At 34.4% G+C, this 24,147-nt stretch overlaps 1 protein-coding gene and 1 pseudogene across 6 annotated transcripts; one reads left to right on the top strand and one right to left on the bottom strand.

Annotated features, from left to right (window-relative positions):
- Positions 1-12,412: 12,412 nt before the first annotated feature.
- LOC148781567 (glucan endo-1,3-beta-glucosidase pseudogene) lies at positions 12,413-13,581 on the top strand (annotated as a pseudogene).
- A 2,527-nt stretch (positions 13,582-16,108) lies between these two features.
- On the bottom strand, positions 16,109-23,930 carry LOC18438117 (putative inactive purple acid phosphatase 27). Of its 6 annotated transcripts, none has more exons than XM_088868605.1 (13): positions 23,840-23,930; positions 23,482-23,676; positions 22,680-22,771; positions 22,260-22,326; positions 21,972-22,094; positions 21,402-21,494; positions 19,994-20,123; positions 19,225-19,306; positions 19,010-19,142; positions 18,687-18,892; positions 18,456-18,581; positions 17,892-18,201; positions 16,109-16,677 (listed from the first exon to the last, which is right to left on the bottom strand). In XM_088868605.1, exons 2-13 carry the CDS (start codon positions 23,653-23,655, stop codon positions 16,372-16,374), a joined length of 1,842 nt encoding a protein of 613 aa, XP_088724731.1. In that variant the 5' UTR covers positions 23,656-23,676; positions 23,840-23,930; the 3' UTR covers positions 16,109-16,371. The 6 variants fall into 6 exon arrangements, with proteins under 6 accessions (XP_088724731.1, XP_006848370.1, XP_088724733.1 ...); XM_006848307.4 differs by having other exon boundaries at positions 23,482-23,672; positions 23,894-23,930; XM_088868607.1 differs by lacking the exon at positions 17,892-18,201 and having other exon boundaries at positions 23,482-23,672; positions 23,894-23,930.
- Between the last annotated feature and the right edge of the window lie 217 nt (positions 23,931-24,147).

Here is a 24,147-nt window from a genome sequence, read left to right as displayed (position 1 = left end):
GTAATCTTCGTCTCTTTCTCCATTTGTGTTAAGCTTTGTGCTTCCAAAATCTACTTACCCTCGGCATGGATTTTGGTCTTCATTGTATCTTCGAAAATGTACCATCTTCCTTTTCGTCTAGCTGCAGTTAAGGGTCAAGGTAGCTTCTCCAGAAACATGTTTGATCCCGTTGATATCGACCCTGTGGGTCTAGTTGTGCTTGATCTGATGGATGAGGTAGATGTTCCTGTGGGTTAGGAGGTTGAGAATGCGACAGAGGTGGATGCAGAAGCTGTGGGTCAGGTGGAAGATAGTGCTGTGGAGGAGGATACCATGGATGATTTCGAGGATGAAGATGCTCTTGAGTCAAATTTTGCTTTGGTTGAGGCGGATGAAGCATTTCCTTTGTATGTTTTTCGTCAGTTTGAGCAGACCCCAGCCTTGTTACCACATCATGATGCTCTTCCGACGGAAGCAGGTACAACAGTAGAGGAGCGTGGAAAAGCAAAGGGGAGGACTATGATGGAAGATATGGGCATGGACACCAAGGTCTCTTTGGGAGTGATTTTCGAAGATATCAAGGCTAAGAAGAGGGCTAGAGCAATCTCAAAAAAATTACATGGTAGTGCTACTGTTAATGATGCTTATGCTGTAAAGACTCTGACAAAAAAGGTGGAGAAGGCGAAAAAGGTTAGGAATGTTGGCTTGAGGTCCTCTGCTCGTCTGGAATCCAAAGGTATATTATCAAAAGCACCATAAAACCAAAGAAAGTATCACTGCATGAGCTGGAGGTAGTAAATATGAGTAGCAGTGCTTCCATTGCAGTGATTGTGATCTCGGAGTCTGTGGCCTTGGAAGAGGCCCTCACGCTGGAAGAAATCTACTTCGGACCTTGTGTGGAATGTCTAGGTTCGACCTCTAAATCTCCCTTTTAATGATTGTATTATTTTGGAATGTAAGGCGTCTGGGTGACCCTACACGTAGACAAGATGTTCTGTTCTTAATTTCTAAGTCTAAACCAGATATTTTGATCTTACAAGAGACCAAATTGCCTAGCCCCACAGTCTCTGGGGTGCGGGAAATTTGGGGCTCAGGGGCTGTTAACTTTTTTGGTATAGATTCTGTAGGTGCCTATGGGGGATTGTGGATTTTGTGGGACCTTTTGGTCCTCCAAAGCTTTATGTCTGTAGTTAGAGACATATGTTTATTAGGTGGTTTTATTGGACTGACTCCGACGTGTTCGTGGGATCTGGTGAATGTTTATGGTCCTCCTTCACCTTCACTTACACTTAAAGAAGATTTTATCAATGAACTTTCCTCAGTACTGTGTAATTTCTCTTTTCCTTTTTTCTTGGGGGAGATTTTAGTCTCATTCGATGGATAGATGAGTCGTCTTCTATGTCATTTCTTACCGCTTACATAAGGTTATTTAATGGTTTTGTTGAAAGACATTTCTTATTAGACCAACGTATTTCAGGGACAACTATTACTTGGTCAAATAATAACACGGTCTATCTTTTTATGTCAAAATTGGACAGGTTTCTAGTTTCTCCTGGATGGTTTGAAGTTTTTCCCCTTGCCTTAGTTTGTGCTCTATCAAAGCTTTCGTCAGATCATACACCGATTATGCTGGTCTCAAAGTTATTTCTTGTGGCCCTAAACCTTATAGATTAGAGATTGGGTGGTTCGAGGAGCACGATGTGGTAGACCTTATTCGTCATAGTTGGGAAAATACCATTTCGGTGAGGTTTGTTGATTTTCAATTACATTAAAAGCTAGTTCAGATTAAGAAACGTCTTATTGTGTGGAAGAAGAGAAATAGATATGTAGTTAAAACCAAAATTGAGGAGGCTCTACTAGATTTAGAGAGGATGAACCTCATTATCCAGCAGGTAAGAATTTTGATTGAAGAGATTATGGATAGAAATGTTAAACTTTAGTCTCTTTTTTACTTAAGAAGGATGGACGAAATTTACTGAATACAATTCTCCATATCTAAGAGGTTGAAAGAAGGGGACCGTAATACTAAGTTTTTCCATGCTATTGCCAGTGCTTGCAAAAGGTAGAATAATATCTCAGGCAACAATATCTCGGATGTTGAGCCTGATGATAATCAAGCCATTGAATGGGCAGTAGTAGAATATTTTAAGAAGGCCTTTACCTCAGAAGTGTCCTTTACCCCAAGGTTAAACATGGTTCCTTTTAAATGACTTACCCCAAGTAATTATGTTTAAGTAGAGGTTGTGGTATCTTTAGATGAGCTTAAAAGAGTTGATTTTGCTCTGCCAGGAGTTAAGGCCTCGGGACCTGATGACTTTCCCTTAATCTTCTTCTAAATTTTTTGAAGCTTAACTAATTTGGGATTGTCAGAAATGGTGTGAGATTTCATGAGATGTGGGGAGTTATTTAAGGGGGTTAATTCCATGTACATTGCCTTGATCCAAAAAAATTTGATTTTTGCTGTTCCTGGTGATACTAGACTCCTTAACTTGCTTACTAGTTTATATAAAATTGTGGCAAAATTTTTGGCTGAGAGACTGATATTGGTAGTCTATTTAGTTGTCTCGGGCCCTCAATTAGCATTCATCCAAGATAGGTTAATCACAGATAGTGCTTTGATAGCACATGAATGTATCACTCAAGGTTGTTAAGCCAAAATTTTGGGGTGGTAATTAAATTAGACATGGAGAAAACCTATGATAGAGTTGAATGTGGTATTCTCCTGAAAGTTATGAGAAAGATGGGTTTTGGGAAAAAGTGGAGGAGTTGGATTTTTTGTTGTCTTTCTTCGGCTTACTTCATTATTCTTTTTAAAGATAGTCCAACATGCTTCTTTAACGCATCTAGAGGGTTAAGACAAAGTGACTCCCTATCACCTTTTCTATTCACTCTATATGCTAAATGCTCTAACCTGATGATTAAAAATATTGAGGGAAAATGTCATTTTAATAACTTCAATATCAGGGACACTGAGGTACAAGTCTCTCATTTATAATATGCAGATGATACCTTGCTTTTTTGCAATGTAGATGATTTGCAGGTACATAATATTGCAACTTCTTTTATATTTGTGAGATAACTATTGAGTTTAAGGTAAACTTTAACAAAACTACCATGATTGGAATCCATTGTGAGGAGGATGTGGTAGATGGTCTTGTGGGTGTTTTGAGTTGTAGAGTGGACCACTTCTCTATCACTTATTTGGGGTTGGCAATCTCGGATAAGAGGCTATCTATCTCTGTATGGGATCTAGTCCTTCATAGGATCCAAACCAAGTTGGATCTTTGGAAGCCTAAATATTTGTCGTTAGGAGGTAGGACTACTATGTTGCAGTCTTGCTTGGCTAAGTTGCCCATCTATCAAATATCTCTCCTCCAAATGCCTGCAGTTGTTTGTAAGAAAATGGAGAGGATGATACGTGACTTCTTGTGGGGATCATATAGAGATGATAGAAAATACCATCTATTGAGGTGAGACAGAGTCTGTACCCTTAAAAGTGAAGGAGGTTTGGGGATTCATATAATTAAACTTGTTAATCAGGCTCTCTTATGTGAATGGTGGTGGCAGAGTTTGCTTTGTAAGGATCAATTATAGTTTAAATATGGGGTTGATAGACATGATATGTGGTTGGGATCTGGCAGGGGAGGGTCTGCGTCTACTTTCTGAAGACCTATTATTCTTTGTAAACCTTTTATTGACCAAAGTATCAGATGGATAGTTGGTAATGATGATCATGTATCCTTTTGGCACCATAAATGGGTTGGGGATTGCTATTTGAAACTCTTGTATCCTGACTTATTTGAGAAGGTCACTAGTCTAAACGCTAAGGTTGTTGAAATTTGTAAAAAGGGGAAACCATGCGTTTTGGAACGTGAGCTTGCCGTATAATAGGTTGAGCGATTATTTAATTGACCAACTCAATAATTTATTGGATATGTTAAAATGTGTTCATATCCCGTAAAACTCGGAAGATGAGGTCATTTAAGAAGAGGAAGTGATGGAATTTTTTTCAGTCAAATCCTACTATAGGTTCCTCTTTCATGACTGATGGAGGTGGGCAATGCTGCAGTTGGCACATATATGGAAATAGCCAATCCCTCACAAAGTTCAGATTTTCATTTGGTTGGCGGTCCAAAATATGATCCTAACCATTGATAACCTGATCAAAAGAGGTAAAGTTCTTCTAAACATATGTTTGATGTGTAAGGAAGATGTTGAATCTAGGGCTCACCTCTTTTTTCACTGCCATTTTGTTACTAGGATCTGGCATTGGTTTTTGTTGTGTTGGGTATTTATATGCCTTCACCTCAAGATGTGTTAGGTATTGTAACAAATCTCTCCATTCCAATCTTGCCCGAGGTGTTATCATGTGAGAAATTTGGTTGGAGCGAAATAGGTGTACCTTTGAAGGGGATTGCCTTCCATTTGAAAGGATCCTATCCAAACTTAAGCATTCCTTGTGGTATTGGTTGACTGCTACGAAGGCTGGATAAGGCATTTCTAAGGTTGATGTTATGATTCACCGTCATATCTTAATCTTGTTGGGCCTTGTTCGGATCAAGCCAAGGTGTCCACTTGCTTGTGATCTGCTAAGTTAAATTTTGATGGGAGCTTACAGGGTAATCTTGGTTTAGCTGGTATTGGGAGTGTGATTTGAGACACCAATGGTCTCGTTCTTCTCTCATATACAGGTTCGATTGGTGAAACTTCTGCTAACTTTGCTGAAATGATAGCTCTCCTATAACGTTTTAAATTTCTTGTAGCCAACTTTGGGGGTAGATTGTGTATTATTGAAAGAGATTCTCATAATGCTATAAAGTGGTGTAAAAGGGAGATTAGGGTTTTTTGGGAATTTAAATCTCTATGGCTTCAAATCTTTGACATGATGATAGGTTCTAGTGCTACTTTTCAGCATGTTTTTAGGGAAGCTAATTGTCTAGCTGACTAACTTGCTAAAAGGGGCGCATGTTCACCCTATCTTTCTATCTCGAATGTTATAATCGCATTTGGGTAGTCCGTTCATCAATAAGAAGTTATGATATTGGTAAAAAATAATAATAATTGTAACATCCTCTTTGTAAGACTCATCCTAGTATGTGGATAAAATTGTGTAGCAAATAGGAATGACTCTTGGATCTAGAGATGATTTTGTTTAGACATTGTATACTATGAAAACAGTTATTTTTAGTATAAGAGTTCACAATCACTTTTAATCATTGAATGTAAAATCTAATAGATAAAAGTGCGTCACAACATTCAAGAAATTTTATTTGGGATCTTGTGTCTCAACAATGACACATCCACAACCACCCAATTTCAAGTGTAACAGGCAACCATATAATTGTGACCTCATTGTATCAAATCATTATGTACATTTCCTTGCATCATCTAATGGAGTGCCACATGTTCTACTTCTAGTTGTGCTTTAAAGTTTTAATACATGTAGAATGAAATAGTAAAGAGGGAAATGCTAATCTTCAATTTTGGAGCATACTCCTTTTTATCGTTGTATTTTCTAGCCATTTCACTTGGAGCTTGAGGTGATATTTGGTGAATCTTGTAGAAGTATAGTTTAAATTAGCATTGTCGAGATTGGAATTAGTCACCAACAAAGCAGTTAGAGGTTTGGTCTAGTCAAAGCAATCTGGCTGTTGATCGAATCAATTGTATTGAATTTTTTAAAAAATAAAAAATATATAGAAATAATAGTTTAAAATATGAAATATATTAAAAAGTTTGCTCACATTTATTTAGCTAATTAAACTCGTCAAAATTGGTATTCGGTCGGACGAACGAAAACTGACCAAACATTGGTCTTGACCATAGTCAACAAGTTGAAGAACAACAATATATTGACTCACCACAATATTGGGATTAAATCAATTTTTCTCCAAAACGTCGAATGGAAAAAAGTGGTGAAAAATACGGATTGGCAAAAATACTATAAATAAAAAAATATAGTGAACGTATCGGATTGGGATAAAAAAATTGGAGTGAAAAATGCTACAAATATAAAATTTTAAAATAAATAAGCAGCAATTACCATCAATAACTAATGCATCATGAAAATTTTACCAAACTAAATTAAGTCAATCAATTTAGATATCTCATCCCATGATCTAAAATTAAATATAAACAAAGGCGAAAAAATGAAAAGGCATAATAAAGTCACTAGATCCAAATATAAATATATGACATGAAATAATGAAAATTATAAGGCATTATAGAATATCATAATTAATATAAATGTTAAGAGCTCGGAGGGTGGATTCACTATGTAATGGTGTTTTTTGTTTATGACATTCTCCTCCATTGTGATGGTGTTATTATTTTTTTGGATAATATTTATCTAGAAAATGTGTTTTTTTTGGACTAATAGCATGCACCTGCATTGCAGGTATTATTTAAACAATGTAATATCTATGTTAATGACATTTTCTTAGCAAAATGAATTTACAAAATCTCAGTCACGAAAATATAGACTGTACTAACGAGATTAAACTAAATTTTACATAAAATAAAAATAATGGTTTCTCACTCATGCTGAGTGATTGAGTGGAGATTTATCAGTTTTACAAACTAACTTTGAATTTTTATAGTACATAAAGAATAGGCAATAGACCTTTAATGATGAATGCTATACTTGAGCAAGAAGGATATTATACTGAATGAGGACATATAACGTATCGAGGATATCATTGTGAGTATAATTAATTGAATTATAAGTATGTTGAGTTCTTAAATTAGTTATTTCTATAACTCATAAAAATAAATACTAACACTTAATATAAAAAATATATCACTTCACATAAATTAATTATTATTGATGAGTTATATTGTAAAAAATGGATATTTATATACAGATATATATAATCGTGAACATAATATTGTAATGTAGATTATCAATATTTGGTTTAACCTTTTATAATTTTAAAATCCTATCATAATTATGATAGAGAAAGCCCTACCATGGCTTGCAATACTAAACAATCCCTTAAAAAATAAAGGAATATACATGAAACAAATAATTGTAATCTTATACTTATTAAAATAGAATTACATAAGTATTCATAAGTGATTACAACAGAGTTATAATATCAACTAAAATTGTGATTTTTTATATAATTAAAATAATACTCATAGTTTTGTAAAAATAATATTTAATATTCTTAATATTTTTTATTTCTATTGTAGTAATTATTATACCATATTAATTAAGAAATATAAAGAACTAACATAATATAAATAATTAAATTTAATCATATTAGTTATTATTAATTATATTATCATATAATTGCAATATACTATGATGCATCTACAAATTTGTATAGTGATAACAAATAGGGGGGATATTTTCCATCCACGAACTTAGAGAGAGAGAGAGAGAGAGAGAGAGAGAGAGAGAGAGAGAGAGAGAGAGAGAGAGAGTTCCTATGTAGGGACTATGTGTGAGAGAGACTACAATTACCTAGCTGGTAGATTGATCTTATAAAAAAAAAGGGTGCGGTTTGTATAGAGCCTAGGCTCTAAACAATCAATATAGAGCCTAGTTTCAAATAGTGTTGGGAAATGTGGTTTAATATTGAAAATCTTTGTGATAGCCTTAAAATATATTTTTATCTTTATTTATAAAGTTTAAAGCTTCAAAAATAGTGTAGATCAATAGATCTATGAAAACTTGAAAATCTTAAAAATTGACGGTCCAAAAATGCGTTAAAAGATACACTACTTTCAAAACTTGAAATCCATTTTTTCTCATATCCATGCATCTTGATGTCGAGATGATCAATTTGAGGATATTTGGGCATCAAAACAACATTTTTTAGTGAAATTTTTTAGGTAGGCTCTAATTTGATTGTTTAGAGCCTCGGCTCTATATAAACTTTTCCCAAAAAAAAAGAAAAAGGGAAAAATTTATATAGAGCCGAGGCTCTAAACAATCAAATTCAAGCCTACCAAAAAAATTTCATTAGAAGAGGTTGTTTTGATGTCCAAATATCCTCAAATTGATCATCTCAACATCAAGATGCATGGACAAGAGAAAAAAATAATTTTCAAATTTTGGAAATAGTGTATTTTGTAACACATTTTCAGACCGTCAATTTTCAAGATTTTTAAGTTTTCATAGATCTATTGATCTACACTATTTTTTAAGCTTTAAACTTTTTAAATAAAGATGAAAATATATTATAAGGCTATCACGAATATTTTCAATATTGAAACCATATTTCTCGACACTAGTTGAAGTACACTCTAATTTGATTGTTTATCGCCCGGGCTCTATACAAACCGCACCCAAAAAAAAAGGCAAAATTCACTAGATATCAATTCTAGGAGGTTTGAACTAAAAAATATGAAATAATTTTGAAGGCCATGCACTTCAAATTTACTTAGAGGTTTCAAATGAAAAAATATGAAATAATTTTCACGACTTTCAAATTTTAGGAAAGGGTGAGATCCAACAAAATTAGAAATATATTTGTCGTAGGAGATATGATACTTTTTGGGGGGTGGACTTGCACGCATAGATTTTAGAAAAGGAAGGATTTATTTTGGGAATAAAGGACAAAATTTTGGGGGAGAACTTGTATGCCCAAATTTTAGGAATGGGTGGAGTTGCATCAACAAATTTAAGGCAAGGATTGCATGCCCAAATTTTAGGGATAAATTTGAGGCAAGGATTACATGCCCAAATTAGGGATGGGTGGACTTGCACCATCACATTTGAGGAGAGGATGGGATAAAAAAGAAACCATCACATTTGAGGAGAGGATGGGATAAAAAAGAAGTTTTCGTAGGATCATTTCTCACTTAGGTGTGTAGGACCCTAAAGGATCATCATTAAATTTGGCACGGATCTATAGAAAAGTCAAGTCCCACACCCATGTGATAATTTTTCTAGAGATCTGTGTCAATTTTAATGGTGATCTTTTAGAGTAAACATTTTGGGGTGGTTACCCAAATTTTAAGGCTTATTTTCAAAGGTTTAAAATATAATAAATTTTTTTTGGGGAAGTTGCACCCCAATTTTAGGAATGGGTGGGACTTACACTCATAATTTTAGGACTAGGTGGGACTTGCACTTATAAATTTAGGAATGGGTAAGACTTGCACTTATATATTTAGGAATCTTGTAGGAAAGGGGTAGGGTTTGGTTGCATCTCCACGCCTAATTATCACATCATGACATCCATTATTCATTCCTATACCCAGTTACCATATCATGATATCCATTTCTATTTGACACTCCAATTAACACCTTCAGACAGTAACTTCCAAAACACCTTCAGAATGTAACTCCCAAAACTATTGAAAAAATGGGTAGGGCTTGTGTTACCCAAAAAAATGAAATAAACGGGTAGGGCCAATATTACCCAAAAAAAAAAAAAAAAAATGGGTGGAACTTGCATGTACCTATCTCTTATCCCTTATTTAAATCAGCAAATATTAGAAAATTATTTAAAGTACCAGATGTATCTCCATACATTTTCCAAATCCGAAGATGTGGGGTTCTCTTATATTTCTATAGCATCTCAATCTGCCATTTTATTTTGTCATATATTAATCTCAAATAGATTTAATAAATTATCACATTAATTATTTTTTAAAAAACACCAAGCGGATAAGATATAGAGAATTCCTAAAACTTTCAATTTGGATGTTCAAAAAAATAAGAAAGCTTTTTGAAACGTGTTTTTCAGAAAAAGGAAAACAAAAGAATTCAAAATAGAAGGAAAAAGAATCGAAAGTAGGAACCCACAAAAAAAATCAAAATAAAAGGGATAAGGATAGAAAGTTCCAAAAAATTTTAAGAAAAAAATATAGATATAGGAAAGTTTTGTGAAACAATTTTTTCCTTCAAAAAGTCAAAAAACAATGGATATATATATATATATATATATATATATATATATATATATATATATATATATATATATATATATATATATATAATTGCTTTTTGAAACGTGTTTTTCAGAAAAAAAAAAAGGAAGTCAAAATAAAAGGGATAAGTATATAAAGTTCCAAAAAAAATTCAATTTTGGATGTACAAAAAAGTAGGAAAGGTTTTTTCAAAAAAAAGAAAAGGAAAAAAAAAGAAACAAATCAAAATAAATGGGATAAGGATAGAAAGTTCCAAAAAATTTGATTCTTGAGGTACAAAATAAATTAGGAAAGTTTTGTGAAATATTTTTTTTCTTTAATAAGTCAAAAAGAAGGGATAAATGTATGGAAAGTTTTTAATATTTGAATTTGAATGAAACAAACATAGCAAAGTTTTTTTTTTCAAAATGTCAAAATAACGCATTTTTAACTTTTTAATAAGGAAAAAGTTTATATAAGGTTGCAACCTTAAAATGTAGAACTAAGGATGCACTTAAAAAATCCATCTGAAAAAGTTGTTTTAATATTGAAAAACCTTCTAATTGAGCATCTCATCATTGAGATGTATGATTATGAAAGAAAAAAAGGATTTTGAGTCTCATAAATAGTGCATCTTATAACACATTATCTAGACTGTCAATTTTGAAAATTTTCATATGTTTATAGATCTTGCAACCATTTTTGAAGTTTAAAATTTTATAATAAAATATGAAAATAGATTTTGAGAGAATTCTAACAATATTTTACATCAAAATTATATGTTACGATCAAATTTAGAGATGCGCCCTACTTGGAAATCCAAGTAAACATAGAAGTCTAAAACATGAAATAGAGTCTTATCCATTTTCATTATCCATATAATAACTACAAGTCCTGATTTACTTGAATGATTTGTCTTAGTGTTTAGAACAAATATGGAGAGAAATAGATATTATATCTATAAAAAGCTGATTATACTGCATGTGGGGGTAAAATATGGAAGGGTATTTTACTAGAGTTGCAAGTGGGGGTAAAAATATGGAAGGGTATTTTACTAGTGTTGGCCTTCCTGATTCTTATCAAAATCTCCATAAATAATCTACTAAAATTGAAATCTGAAAAAACTATAAATCACAAATTCATTAACCAGTGTAAACAACCACTTCACCTAGTCTATTGCCACGAGCTAGAGAACCACTTCACCTACTCTATTGCCTCGAGCAAGAGAACCAAAAGGAAATTTTTACCAGATTTTAATGGATTCCACAAGGAGTTACATTTGCCAAACATGGGCTTTGTTCCAAGTCTGCTTGGTTGGAGCCCTTTTCATGAGCCAATTTACCATCGCAACTCGGATCCTGAGTGGTGGTAAGTGATGATCCTGATATTCTCACTAAATTTATATCCTTATTATTTGAGTTTATGCATCTTTTTAGATTTTTTGCTCCACCAACATTGTTTAAGATCTTAACATTTATTTATTTTTTGTATGTTTGTTCGAAACTTCAAGTAAATGTTATCAATATATCTTTGGAGTTCTGGGTTTGTGTCGAGAGACTTGGTGATAATTATAATTTTTGTTAAACTATCTTGAGATTTCATGAGACGTACATGTATGCAAAATCAAAGCCAATTATTTTGATTCTTTTTTTTTACCTCTTAAATTTGATCGATCGATGCATATGATTCCTATTTGGCACCATTATGTAATGGACACAAAATGGTAACCAATGTGTTGTTCTAAGCTATTATTGTTTTCTAAGAACGATTGTATAACAATTAATTGGATGTATTTTACATTTCATATTACTAATAAGTGGTGTAACAAATTGAAGATATACCGGTTATAATGAAGACAAGAACACAATAATTATTGGATGTTTCGATCTTCGAAACTTCACTTTTACAACGAATCATATGGTTCTTTAATTTAATTAATCAAATAAATTATAAATCCTTTTATTTTTAGACTTTTACCGCTTTAATGTGCTTGTACTTTTACATGGTAAAGTGTTATATGCGTCAGGTCAGGAGGATGCATTCTTACATTAGTGTCTCCCCAGGCATAAACCATCCATCTCAAAGATAAATGTAAAATCCATCTCAAAGATAAATATAAATGGTGGCCCACTAAAAAAAAATTAAAACCAATGGTCCAAATATTTCTTTAAAAATTTATTATTATTAATTTCAAAATTTAAATATTTATACATATTAATGATCTTGATATTAGACATTATATCTCCTTAAAAATTAAAGCAAAAATCCATTTAAAAAAAAGTTTATTAAGAGGAGCAGCCTTTTTACATGAGTCCAGGGACTAAAAAAAACAGTGTCCTTCAATTTTTTTTCCCATTATATGTTTTAAAAAAGTTAATTGTTTGACCTTTTCATTGAAAAAATAACTTGGAAACGATTATCTTTTAAAATTGCCCAATAAACTTATACTCTATCTTAGATTAAATAGTTTTATGAGTCAATTTATTTTTATGTTAAAATCCTCAATTTGCTTGCTTGCTTGGTATAAAAATTTAATTTCAGGAAAATACGAAGTTACGTGCATGCCTTGATGGATGGTTGGTTTTACAGTTTGGGTCACCATTTTAGTAACCAAGTGGAGGATGGGCATGCAGGGCAGGTTGGGGACGCAGGGGGGATCGTTGGGGTGAATTGGGGCATGGTTGCAGACAACCTTCCGGCGCCTGCGGACACCGTGAAACTACTTAAAGCTAACAGAGTCCCAAGGGTGCGGCTATTTGACCCCAACCCAGGGGCCCTCGATGCCTTAAGAAAGTCAGGAATCTCAGTAGCATTAGGTGTCAAGAACCAAGACCTACAGAACCTCGCCAATGACCCCAACGCAGCCAACACATGGGTTGCCAGCTTCATGACGCCCTACACTCCTGACATTGTCTTCGATTTTGTTGTGGTCGGCAACGAGGTCATCCCCAAGGACCCGGCAAGCCCATTTGTCGGCCCGGCGATGCAGAATCTCCTGAATGCCCTGAGAACCTCTCCTGCCTTCCAACAAACTGCAGTCACCACAGCTATCCATATGGAGACCCTTGGGACCTCATACCCTCCTTCTCAAGGAGCCTTCACCGAACCAGCTGCCGGTGCCATGCGATACATTGCTCCATTTTTGAGCACCAATAATTTTCCCCTCCTGTTGAATGTCTACCCTTTCTTTGCCTATGCATCAGACCCCGTGAACATCAACTTGGACTACGCCCTCTTCAGGCCCACCGCTCCTGCGGTCCAAGATGGCCCCCTCACCTACAATAACCTCTTTGATGCTTCAGTCGACGCAGTTTATTCGGCCATGGACAAGGTGGGAGGGAGCACGGTCCGTATCGTCATCTCCGAGAGTGGATGGCCGAGCGGGGGTCAAGGTGACAAGACCACACCGGCACTGGCACAGGAGTATAACAATGGTTTGATACAGCATGTTGTCCATGGAAACGGGACACCAAAGAGGCCTGGGATCATCACGTCCACCTACTTGTTTGCATTGTTCAATGAGAATAAAAAAACCCCTGGCCTCGACCAAAATTTTGGCTTGTTTTACCCCGACATGAATCCTGTTTATCCTATTTCTTTTTCTTTTCCATGAGGGGACGGAGTCACTGGTTTGTGTCACAAGACACAACTAACTCACTCTCTCTCTCTCTCTCAATAAGACCTCGTGTTCTGTTCTGTATTGGACATTTTAGAGAAAATAGATCTACTGTTATGAAACGATCGGGATTGAATTTAATTATACATGGGTATTTTGATGTTTTGTGAAAACGCGGGCTATATAATGATCAATTTCTATGGGATTTAACATCTGTTCTCTAAAATGTTGAAATAATATACATTTTACTAAATTTGTAGGGTGGGGTTTTTATACTTTTGTACCATCATCTTTAACAAGAGCGATCGATTTTGTTTGACCTAATAATACTCTTCCTCCAACTTTTTTCACGCTTGTCAAATAACACTCTCTCCTTAACTGTACCCTTGTAAATATGGTTTCTTTGGCCGCCTAGTTATAAGATGGATTCCAATTATTTTAAAAAAAATTATCTCAAAAAAATAACAATGTCAAACCTTCTTAATATTTTGAATATTTTAAGTGTGAGCTTTAATTGTTTGGAATATTATAATATCGTTTTCTCTTCATACTAAGTTGGTGCCCATCCTTTAACAAAGGGTGAGGTTTGTAAATAGTTGCCTCCTTACATGGTATACCTTACATGGTCGAAGTTAAGTGCACCTCTAAAATTTGCATAGACATATCATTCCGGTATCAAAAACCTTATGAGGGCTTGCAAATATATCTTCACCCTCAGTTATAAAATTTAAAATTTAAAAAATGATATAGATCGAGCATATTAATAAATACTTGAAGATCTTGAAAATAGAGGTTCCAAATAATTTGTTACAAGAGGCACTACTTTTTAGATTTGGAATTATTTTATTTCTTAATGTCTATACATCTCGATGTCGATATAATCAATTAAAGGGTTCTCCAATACCGAAATACTCTTGTGTACGATTTTTAAGATGCACCTTACTTCAATAGTATAAGGTTGGAACCTTATATAAACTTTTTCCTATAAAATAAGTTTCCCCTTGCATTTGTAGCCATGAGATAAAAGGTGTGGTTTCTATAAGGTTGCAACCTTAAACAATCCAATTAAAACTGACTCCAAATTTTATCATAACATGTAATTTTGGTGTAAGAAATTTTTAGGATTATCTTAAAATCGGTTTTCATATCTAATTATAAAATTTTAAACTCCAAAAATGGTTAAAATCAAGTAGATCTTTAAACATATGAAAATCTTGAAAATGGATGGTCTTGATAATGTGTTGCAAGATGCACTATTTCTAGGACTCAAAATCTTTTTTTTTTTCTCATATTTATACATCTCGTTTACAAGATGATCAATTGGAGGGCTTTTCAGCATTAAAACAACCATTTTCGATGGATTTTTGAAGTGCATATGTAATTCTACATTTTAAGGTTGCAACCTTGTATACACTTTTTCCTAAGATAAAGTTCAATTTTTTTTATCATTTAATTATTGATTTCCAAGAAAAGATCATCAATATTACAACATCTTCATAGTTTTAAAAAAACAATAGTTACAAAGGTTTATTGTTTGAAACAGCATCTACCTTATTGTAAATTCTTTTAGTTACAAATGTTTATTGTTTGAAACGTGATCTACCCTATCGTAGAATATGGGGCTTGAAAAGTGAATATTCTATTTTCTAGTAAAAGAATTTTAAAAAATTAAAAATAGGTCTACGTCCTAAGTTTAATTTCTACCTCTGAATTATCAAAAAAATAAGCCTTAGGTATTGATTGATTAGGAATAATATAAGCATATGGTTATCTTTTTAGACTTTCCGCTCTACACAAAAAAGGAAAATAAAAGAAAATAAATCTTTAGATATAGGGGATTCTTTAAAGGACCCAGTTTTTATGTGGGCAATGCTGCATATGTAGAAATACAAGCCTATTAATAATTTATTTTTGAGGTGGATTTTTGGACTTAATTTTTGAAGATATGTAATCTCTAACATGGAAATCATAATATGAACAAACAAGTAAATTTCAAAAACTAAAAATAATGAATCTAGTAAGAAAACAGTTGACCGTCAGTTTCCATTGTTTTTAGATGGAACACTTACTTGCATCCATCTTTAAGATGGATGCTTTATACTTTTTGGACCGCACACGTATCATGCGGTCTAGCCCACATGAAACAATTTCTAATGAACAGTAACATGTCAATAGTAACGTGTGAACAATATTTGTGAATAATACCATGAACAATATTTGTGAATAATAAATAAAAAATAAAAAACTTAAAAATCCTAAAAACCCTAGAAATAAACCCTAAAACTAAAACTACAATATACATCATTGAATTTGTATTAAAAATACAAAATAAAAAGAATAATTTTGCCTTTCATTAGGACTTTTTCTTGGCTTCATTGTATCCAAATTTGGACGGACCAAAAACCCAACTAAAACAACATAGTAGTGATGGAACATTGGGAACGAGGTTGTGCCACTCCCTATGTGGATCTTGTTAAATTGAAACATGCCGTGAACCCCGAACTTTTAAGGGAAAAAAAAAAAGAGTTGTGGTTTTAAACCAGCAAATAATACACCCACTTGGTCCACCCAAATGGGCCGTTAGCTTACCATCTTAGTTCTTACATTAAGAAAGCAACCAGGTAATCTTACATCATACGGACGCCAAGATTTTCCTAGAGGAATTGTATAATATGACACCATTTATCTCTGTAACAATGAGTCACAATTACTCACAGCCACATCTATTGTACAATTCACCAAAACAGAAATACATTTTTTCTATGTATTAATCTCCAAAGCAAATAAACAAGTAAAAAGAAAAAGTAAACATAAAAAATGTTTCCCCAAAGAAAACAAAATGAACAATACTCAGAATACCTCATATAAATTACAGAGAGGCATGCTTGCATTTTAAGGAGTGGTGGTTTTGTCTAAGAAGCTAAGGTTGTGGGTTGGCAACTATCAATGGCACAAGCCAGCACATCCTTATAGTCCCTCGATATCGTAAAGGAATCATACACTTTGCCATCGCTGCTCTTTTTGTACTCAAACAAGAGGGAAGAGTGGTCGAAGGCTGTGAGCTTCACAAACCCGTAGTCATAATCCCTGTACAGGCTCCAGTTCGTCTTCAAATCAGTGAATTCAGAGACGTGACTACCTCCACCGCCAGCAACCACATGGATGGTGCCATTGACAATGCCCGAATAATGGGATTTCTCTTGGTTCACACATATACTCTGCAAATACACAAAACGATAGACAAATTAATTTGGAACTGAGGGAAAGAGGGTCAGTTTGAAACAAACAAAAAGGGCTGAGAAATTTAATATGAAACAAATGAAAAGGATAGAGCAATTCAATATGAGAATTCATAAACGAATGGGATTTCATATAATGAGACTGTTACTTTTCGTACATAAAGGTCTCAAGCCATCAAAAGCAAAATCAGCCAGCTAGGGTATGTCATTTCCCTGAATAAAGTTTGAGAAAATTTCCACAGATTTTAAGTACTGTCAGTGGCACACCCCACCAGCCCAATCAAATCTAATGGCCAGGATGAGTTTGACCCTTGTACTGGAGAAAAACCATCTTATCATGTACTTATCCAAAAAAAAAGTCTGCCATGGTATTTATGAATGGGATAATGTACGACAGTCCTATGGACTATGAAAGTTCAGCATCGATTAGAATCATCCCTGTAGAAAACCACAGTGACAATCTATTGTGGTATATCATTAAGATGGATAAGCCCCTAGAAAACCCAATGCTCTGGAGTAATATCTGTAGACACACCCAGAATTTAGACAACCTAGGAATGCACAACTCCTCAACATAAGAAATCATACTTCTCAAGGATATGGGGCTAGGGCTTGATTGGTTAAGAGGCAGAAAACTGCAATACTACGTACCAAGCCCAAATTCTACAGCTTGACTACCGAAAAAAAATGTCACTGTTATGAGGCTGTATACTTATTACGAATGAGAGTGTATGCGTTGAGGAAAGCATATCTACTGATGGGGGGGCAAGCTGGACGACAAGTACAGAAGGAAGCTGAAATGTCTCTCAATCTAGAATGTAAGAGTGTTGCTCTGTTTCTTTAAAACAAGTTACCTAAGTAGAAAACCTATTGATGTTTTTTCTACAAATGCAACGTATTTTGCAGTCAATGTCGAAACCATGGCTTTGGAGATAAAGTTTACTTTCTAGCTTGGTCAGTTGTGATGGTTGCAACTCTACATTCCCAGTATAGCACTGTACTCAAAAAACAACGAAGAAAAAAAAGGACGTACCAAGACACTATTTAACATGATATGCTCCTGAACCATATTTTCATTTGTTTGATTCTAATCTTTGGAATAATTGCAAACTCTCAGATGCATGTGCATAATTGTCAGTGTATGTGTGTCATTTTAAACCTTGGTATGGGTACAAACTTTGATGATTGCCCACCTGATATATGGGGCAAGTCCTCTCATAGTTATGGACATGCCCATAGAAAGCCATATCAACCTTGTACTTTTGCCAAAGTTTTTGCAGGCTCTCTCTTCCCATTGGCTCTTCAAATGATCCTTGCTTAGCATACCATGTACCAGAGGAGTAACCAAGAACGCGATGTGCAAGAAAGATCAACCATGGTTGTTTCTGCCTGTCTGCTGAAGCTAGACATTGTTCGATAAATTTGTATTGCTGACTTCCCTCTCTCCAATCATGTTCGGTATCAGCTATGCAAAAATGGAACATACCATAATCTGTGGCATACCTGAAGACAGGCATAGTTTATGCAGAGTTTCAAATAGGCAGCTAAAGCAGTACTTTTAATTGTTTGTTCCAAAGAAACTGTCACATTTTTCTGTTGTGATAGCTCATGGAAATCCCTTCTTTAGCCTACTTGCATGATCATATGTCAATTCTGATGTTCCCTACATGAACCATGTTGCTCACCACCATCTCAAAACATTCCTCTTTAGAAAAGTTTAACATTAAATATAATTTTTTAATAATGTCACCTCCTACCAGTATTTGGCTCTGTTCTCTGCAGGAACATAGAACATGGTCTCTGCTGGAACCCCACACTCGCCACCTGAATCCATATTTTCATAGAATGATCCTGTTCCTGGCCAGTCACGTTCATGGTTTCCACTACATGATATAGGAAAAAAATGAATTTAGCTTAAAATAATAACAATAATAATAATAATAACAATATGTAGTGACAAAAGGACGGAGTTCATGAATTGATTAAACCTGGCTAACATATAAGGCACAGTTGAAGCAATTGGCTCCACCTGTGAGGTGAATTGATCCCACTGGGAGATATATCCATTTGCATAAACGATATCTCCAATGTGGAAAACTATGCCGATGTTATCTAAGTCCTTTATAAGTTGATCAGTGGTATTAAGAGAGCCCGGCTGATAATTATTGTACTCGTTTGACCCATCACGCTCGGCCTATAAGACATATCCATTAAGGGAAAACCTTTTCATTAGACGTAAATTATGCAAGAAAACATGCACTAGTGCCAGAGGTATCTCTCTCCCTCTGTACATACACACACCCACACCCACCTTTCCCATATCACCGAATATTATGACACGTTGCAATGAGTCCTGACCCGGATAAGGAGATGCTCTAAATGAATACTTCTTGCTCCAAACATACGAACCATTGAATAGGCGATGCCCCAGCTTGTAAGTGTACCTGCATCAGTAGAACCATGAGAACAAGAATTGTACTCTCAGAATAGTGGCCACATTGAAATAGGGATCTAAATAACCCGTACTGTGTATTGGGCCACAAATTTTTCAAGAAGGCTGTATGTATATAACCAGGATCCCTCCAACCAACAGTTCTTGCAGGTGAACCTGTGGAAGTCAGAAAGTAAAAGTTATATTAACCTGAAAATTTAAAGTACACCCACAATTCCTCACCACATCAGGGATGGGGAACCAACCTGTGGAAGTCAGAAAGTAAAAGTTATATTAACCTGAAAATTTAAAGTACACCCACAATTCCTCACCACATCAGGGAAATGGGGAACCCATGTGTTCATAGTTGTAAATAATAACTAGTAAAATTTGTTATTGACAGAACATACATAAAACAAATACAAAGGAAGGCATGATATGGACTCAACTTGCACAGGATATTTACAGCACTAAACTTAAGTCCATATATTCATATGAATCCAAATTGAGGACGATTTCCAGTCCAAGATAAAAGTGGGTTTGGCAGAATTGTGGTACGGAGCTGTCGGTTATTAAAACAAAACAATACTTCAAGTTCCTGAAATCAATTCCTGATTTTCTTTTCTCAATTGTCATAAAACAAGGCTTTCAAGGGTTGAGTCTAGCTCCTATTACGAGGGGGTAACTTGTAATTAGTTCTCTTCTTATTTAACTCCCAGAGAAAATGAAAGAATATGAACATGAATCATTTGTATTGTGCCCAAAGATGGCCCTTGACCAATCAAAATTAAATCATCTACAATACAAGAAAAAATTATCCATGATCGATATCAAGAAGACTGATCAAGAAGAGAACGAACATACCACACATGCTGTTACGAGTAAATGTCAAGGTTCCAGCCGGTGACCGAATCTGTGAATCTCCTTTCAAACCCCACTCGACCAGAGGAACAGCCTCATAAATAGAATAACCACTTGTCCAAGTAACAGTCATCTGAAGAGAAAGAAAGAGGCAATTATCAAAAACAAAAAAAAAAGAAAAGAAAAGAAAAAGGGAGGTTCCAAACAAAGTCATTAGATCTAAACCAAAAAAAATTGGAAGATTTTTAAGTAATACTTTTACTTTTTCCAGATCTAGATCTTTACTAAAAGTTTTCTGCTCTAATGAAACGCGAATTCTTGTGACAGCAGATTATTTAGCTTTTTGAGAAATAATTTTCCTTTAGTTGCATATGTGAATCTTTAACAAAGTTTTAAAAAATTTATGGACTACCAGCACTACAAACAGTTCCTGATACTAAGCACCATAATGCTTGTTAGTTCCCAAAAATGTCATAAGGCTGTACTCTGTAGAATCTACTTTTGCACAACCAGTTATTCAATGCCATATAACCAAAAAATTGATAAATTCTATCAAATTTAATATCTTAGAAGGACACTATTTTTTTGATGAATCTCAACTTTCTTCATCAGTTTCACAAATGATCGCCACTGATGTTCCTGGACAAGCTTGAAACTGTAGGTTATCTTTCAACTTGATAGCACCAACCTCCAGAACCATTTGAGAATGCTCAGAGTCAAGGTGATCTAACATTTATGGAACAATTTATTGGTTCAAATAAAATGATTTTCCCTTGTGCTTCTGAAGTTGCGCCATAATATGAGAGAGGACAGATGTACTGTGATAGGAAATCACTGGTTAGCCACGCTGGGATGGATAACTTGGGAATAAAAAGGACTTTGTAGTAGGTTTTATGCAGCAGATAACTGGATACTACTTGAAATTTAGTACAATGGACATTATAGTGGGTGTTTCCCATGAAGAAAGAATAATAAATGGGGTCTAGTCATTGTTTAGTAGTGAATACAATTGTTTCACACTTCCCTGACAAGTAGCCTCTGTAAAAATGACATTGGGACTGACTTGAAGTTCCAACGATAAAGAACAAAAAATAGTAGTGTGGTAAGGTAAATAATGCACCTCTCAAGTGCCCTATCTATTCTATTATTGAAAATTACTGAAGGAAGGACTATATGCCTTCTGCAAGTAAGATATACATAATCAACCAGACAAACAATTTGAGGCTAGAGCCAAGCAAGCAAGAAAACAGATTCCATAGATGGATATTAGAATTCAATAACTGGTATCTTATGTTTATTGGATTGGTAATGATTTTAAATTAGATTAAATGCAAAGCCAGATAGCTAAAAATAGAAGTGCATACAGTTCCTCATTCAACAAAAATGGGAAAAATGAACATTATGAACTCACCTCATTCCAAGATTTGCCTTGGGCCAAGCGTGGGTAAAGAGGGGCCTTTGGATACAAGAAGCTTATTGGATTTGACACAGCAATCAGTTTTGGCTACATTCGAAACATTAGACGGTATCATTCGCAAATTTATCTCATACAGGAAGGGGAATAACATATCAACATTTGATGATGTGACGCTTATACATCATAAGGAAAGGGAAACACGCGATACAAATCTCGTGTGCATACATATACAGGCGGGCATCCAACATTCATAGTCATGAGGAGGGGTGGAGGTTGACCAACATTCCAGGTGAATGTCCATCATGGGTATAAAGTTGATCTCCACTACCAGCCATTAAGAACAAAGAGTTGACACTCCACCTGTGTATGCTATACACACTATTTTTATATGATGACACTCGACCTGTGTATGCTACACACATCATTTTTATATGATGGTGAGTTGGTGGCAAGAAACAAATAACCCTAACAATGAGTAATGCAAGATTACCATATCTCACCGAAATCCATGTTTAATTAGCTATTTAAAGGGAGGATTCAAGTTTGAAATGATAAAAAGCAAACCTGAACGAAACCGCCAGAAAACAATGCAAAGGAAAAGTCAGCCCTCTGGTTGATCAACAGAAGGCTCAGTGTTCCGTTTCCTGTCGTTGTGTAACTTGGACTGGAGAAGTTTGCAAATTGATACTGATAATGCAGATACATAGCTTAATTTTCTTACAAAAAACGAGATCCAGGGAAAACTTTTTTCGTAATGCATTTTTCTTCATAAATAATTCATTTTTGAATGAGACTTGCATTTCTCAGTTGAAGAGAAGCAATACTAGAAATTGCAATGAAGCTGATTTATACCTTTATTGGTGCAGTACATATATATGGGGGTCCATCCCTATTATTTTCAGGTGCACATGTGGATCCACTGAAAAATTTATGGAAGTTTCTTATTTAGTGTGCCAAATTTCTAGATCACAAATCATCATAATAATACAAAGAAGATAATCCAAAATGTGATTTTCTTCTTTTTTTTTTCTTATTTGTGTAAGTCCCTTATATATTGAAAACAATGGAATATGACTAATCAAGGATTCAATCCATAGAGACAATGCACATTAAGAAATGAAAATTATCTTTGAAGCATTGAATTAATATGTTTCGTTCTCCTCCATATTTTATTAGCAGACTTGCACTGAAAAGCTGGCTAAGGATCCAAAACAAATAAAACGAGGGGAAAAAAAAGGATAGGAAATATTAAATTAAGAAAGATAACATTACTTGAAGTTTGATGGAGAGAAGACTCCAACCCAATCATCGCCTGATGGGTTCGGATTTCCAAAACTCAAATTCACCCATTCATTATTTTTCCCCTGCAAAAGTTGGTGATAAACATGTAACCATACACTGTCGCATAAAATGTTTGGATTCATTTTTAGGATAACTGAGTTAAGTTCAGAAGAACTCATGACACTAATTTTATTTTTCAAATATCAAGACCCCATGACACTTACACTCAGAAACAGTAATCATGGAATAAATTCAATTGCTATTTAGTCTAAGTATCACGTGATAATTCTTACTACCTTCACATTCCTTTCAAGGGGATACATGCTCAAGAATAAGGTTTCTCAGAAAATTTAGTAAAGAAAGGATTAAACCTTCACTCTAGCCATTAAAAACACAGAAAGAGAAAAAAACCAGTCATGTATATCATAATGTGTCTCCTATTCTGCTTAAAATTTACTCAAAGTACAGAAGAAAATTCAGGAAAAAATACGAAAATTTACTCTTGCAATGGAAACAAAAGAAAGAAACACCACTGCTTCAATCTTGAATAACAGAAATTCAGTGAAAATAAATAAAGTCTCAATGAAGTTCAACCTAAACTAGTGATTTTTATTTCCTTTTTGAAGAATCAATGTTACACCACATTAATAAGACAGTAAGACAGCTAAAGAGTAAATAATATACTGTTCTCTCTTTAAGAATCAGTGTTATACCAAAACAGCTAAAGAATTAATAATATACTGCTCTCTATCTCTCTGTCTAAAAAGGCGAACGAGAAGGAAAGAGAGAACACCTCGGCACCAATCAGATCAGGAGAAGCCTTGATATACGCAGCGTTGTCAAGTGCAAGCACAGTATTATGAATTGCGATCTTAGACAGAGGCTGTTCACCTTGATGCAGAGCATTCATGGAGTCCCAAAAACTCACCCATATCAAGCAGAACATCAAAATCCTAACCCACTCCATTATCTCCAAAACCAAACCTAAAATCACCCAGAAAGAAAAAAAAGGAACAAGAAGAAAAGAAAACCAGTGAAACACAGAGAAAAAGCTTCACATAGAAGGTCACATCTAGAATACTAATTCTCAGAGCTCCTTCCACTATAAATCACACAAGAAAATTTCAAAAACAAGATAAATTCAAAGCTAATTTTCAGAGGTGAATCGATAGCAAGAAAATTTCAAAAACAAAAGGAATTCAAACCTAATTTTCAGAGGTGAATCGATAATGGGAACAGTACAAGTTTGTAGTGTAAAACGATGGGTTATATATATATACTTATTTGTGGACTCATGGATTTTATTTGACTAAGAATCCAAGAAAAGAAGTACTTATTATTTATGGACTCATGGACTCTATTTGATTGAGAATTCAAGAAAAGAAAGAAATTTACAACAGTAATTAAAGATAAGAGACGCAATTTGGCATATTCTTTTGGTTTATGCTACTGAGAAGTA

This window comes from Amborella trichopoda, chromosome 6 (assembly GCF_054954075.1).
Source record: "Amborella trichopoda isolate Santa Cruz 75 chromosome 6, AtrichopodaSantaCruz75HAP2 v2.0, whole genome shotgun sequence".
NCBI classification, from domain to species: domain Eukaryota; kingdom Viridiplantae; phylum Streptophyta; class Magnoliopsida; order Amborellales; family Amborellaceae; genus Amborella; species Amborella trichopoda.
Note: the sequence above shows the minus strand (reverse complement) of the source record. Positions and strands in the feature narration are given on the sequence as shown.

Bases quoted from the DNA above. Each gene is read 5' to 3' on its own strand.
- LOC18438117 (XM_088868605.1), bottom strand. From the start codon at position 23,655: ATGGAGTGGGTTAGGATTTTGATGTTCTGCTTGATATGGGTGAGTTTT. The intron at 22,327-22,679 runs GTAATGTTATCT...TAAATTTTTCAG, and splicing joins TTCTCTCCATCAAACTTCAA to TGGATCCACATGTGCACCTG. The intron at 16,678-17,891 runs GTGGGCAATCAT...GTGTATTTGCAG, and splicing joins GGACTTGCCCCATATATCAG to AGTATATGTGTGAACCAAGA.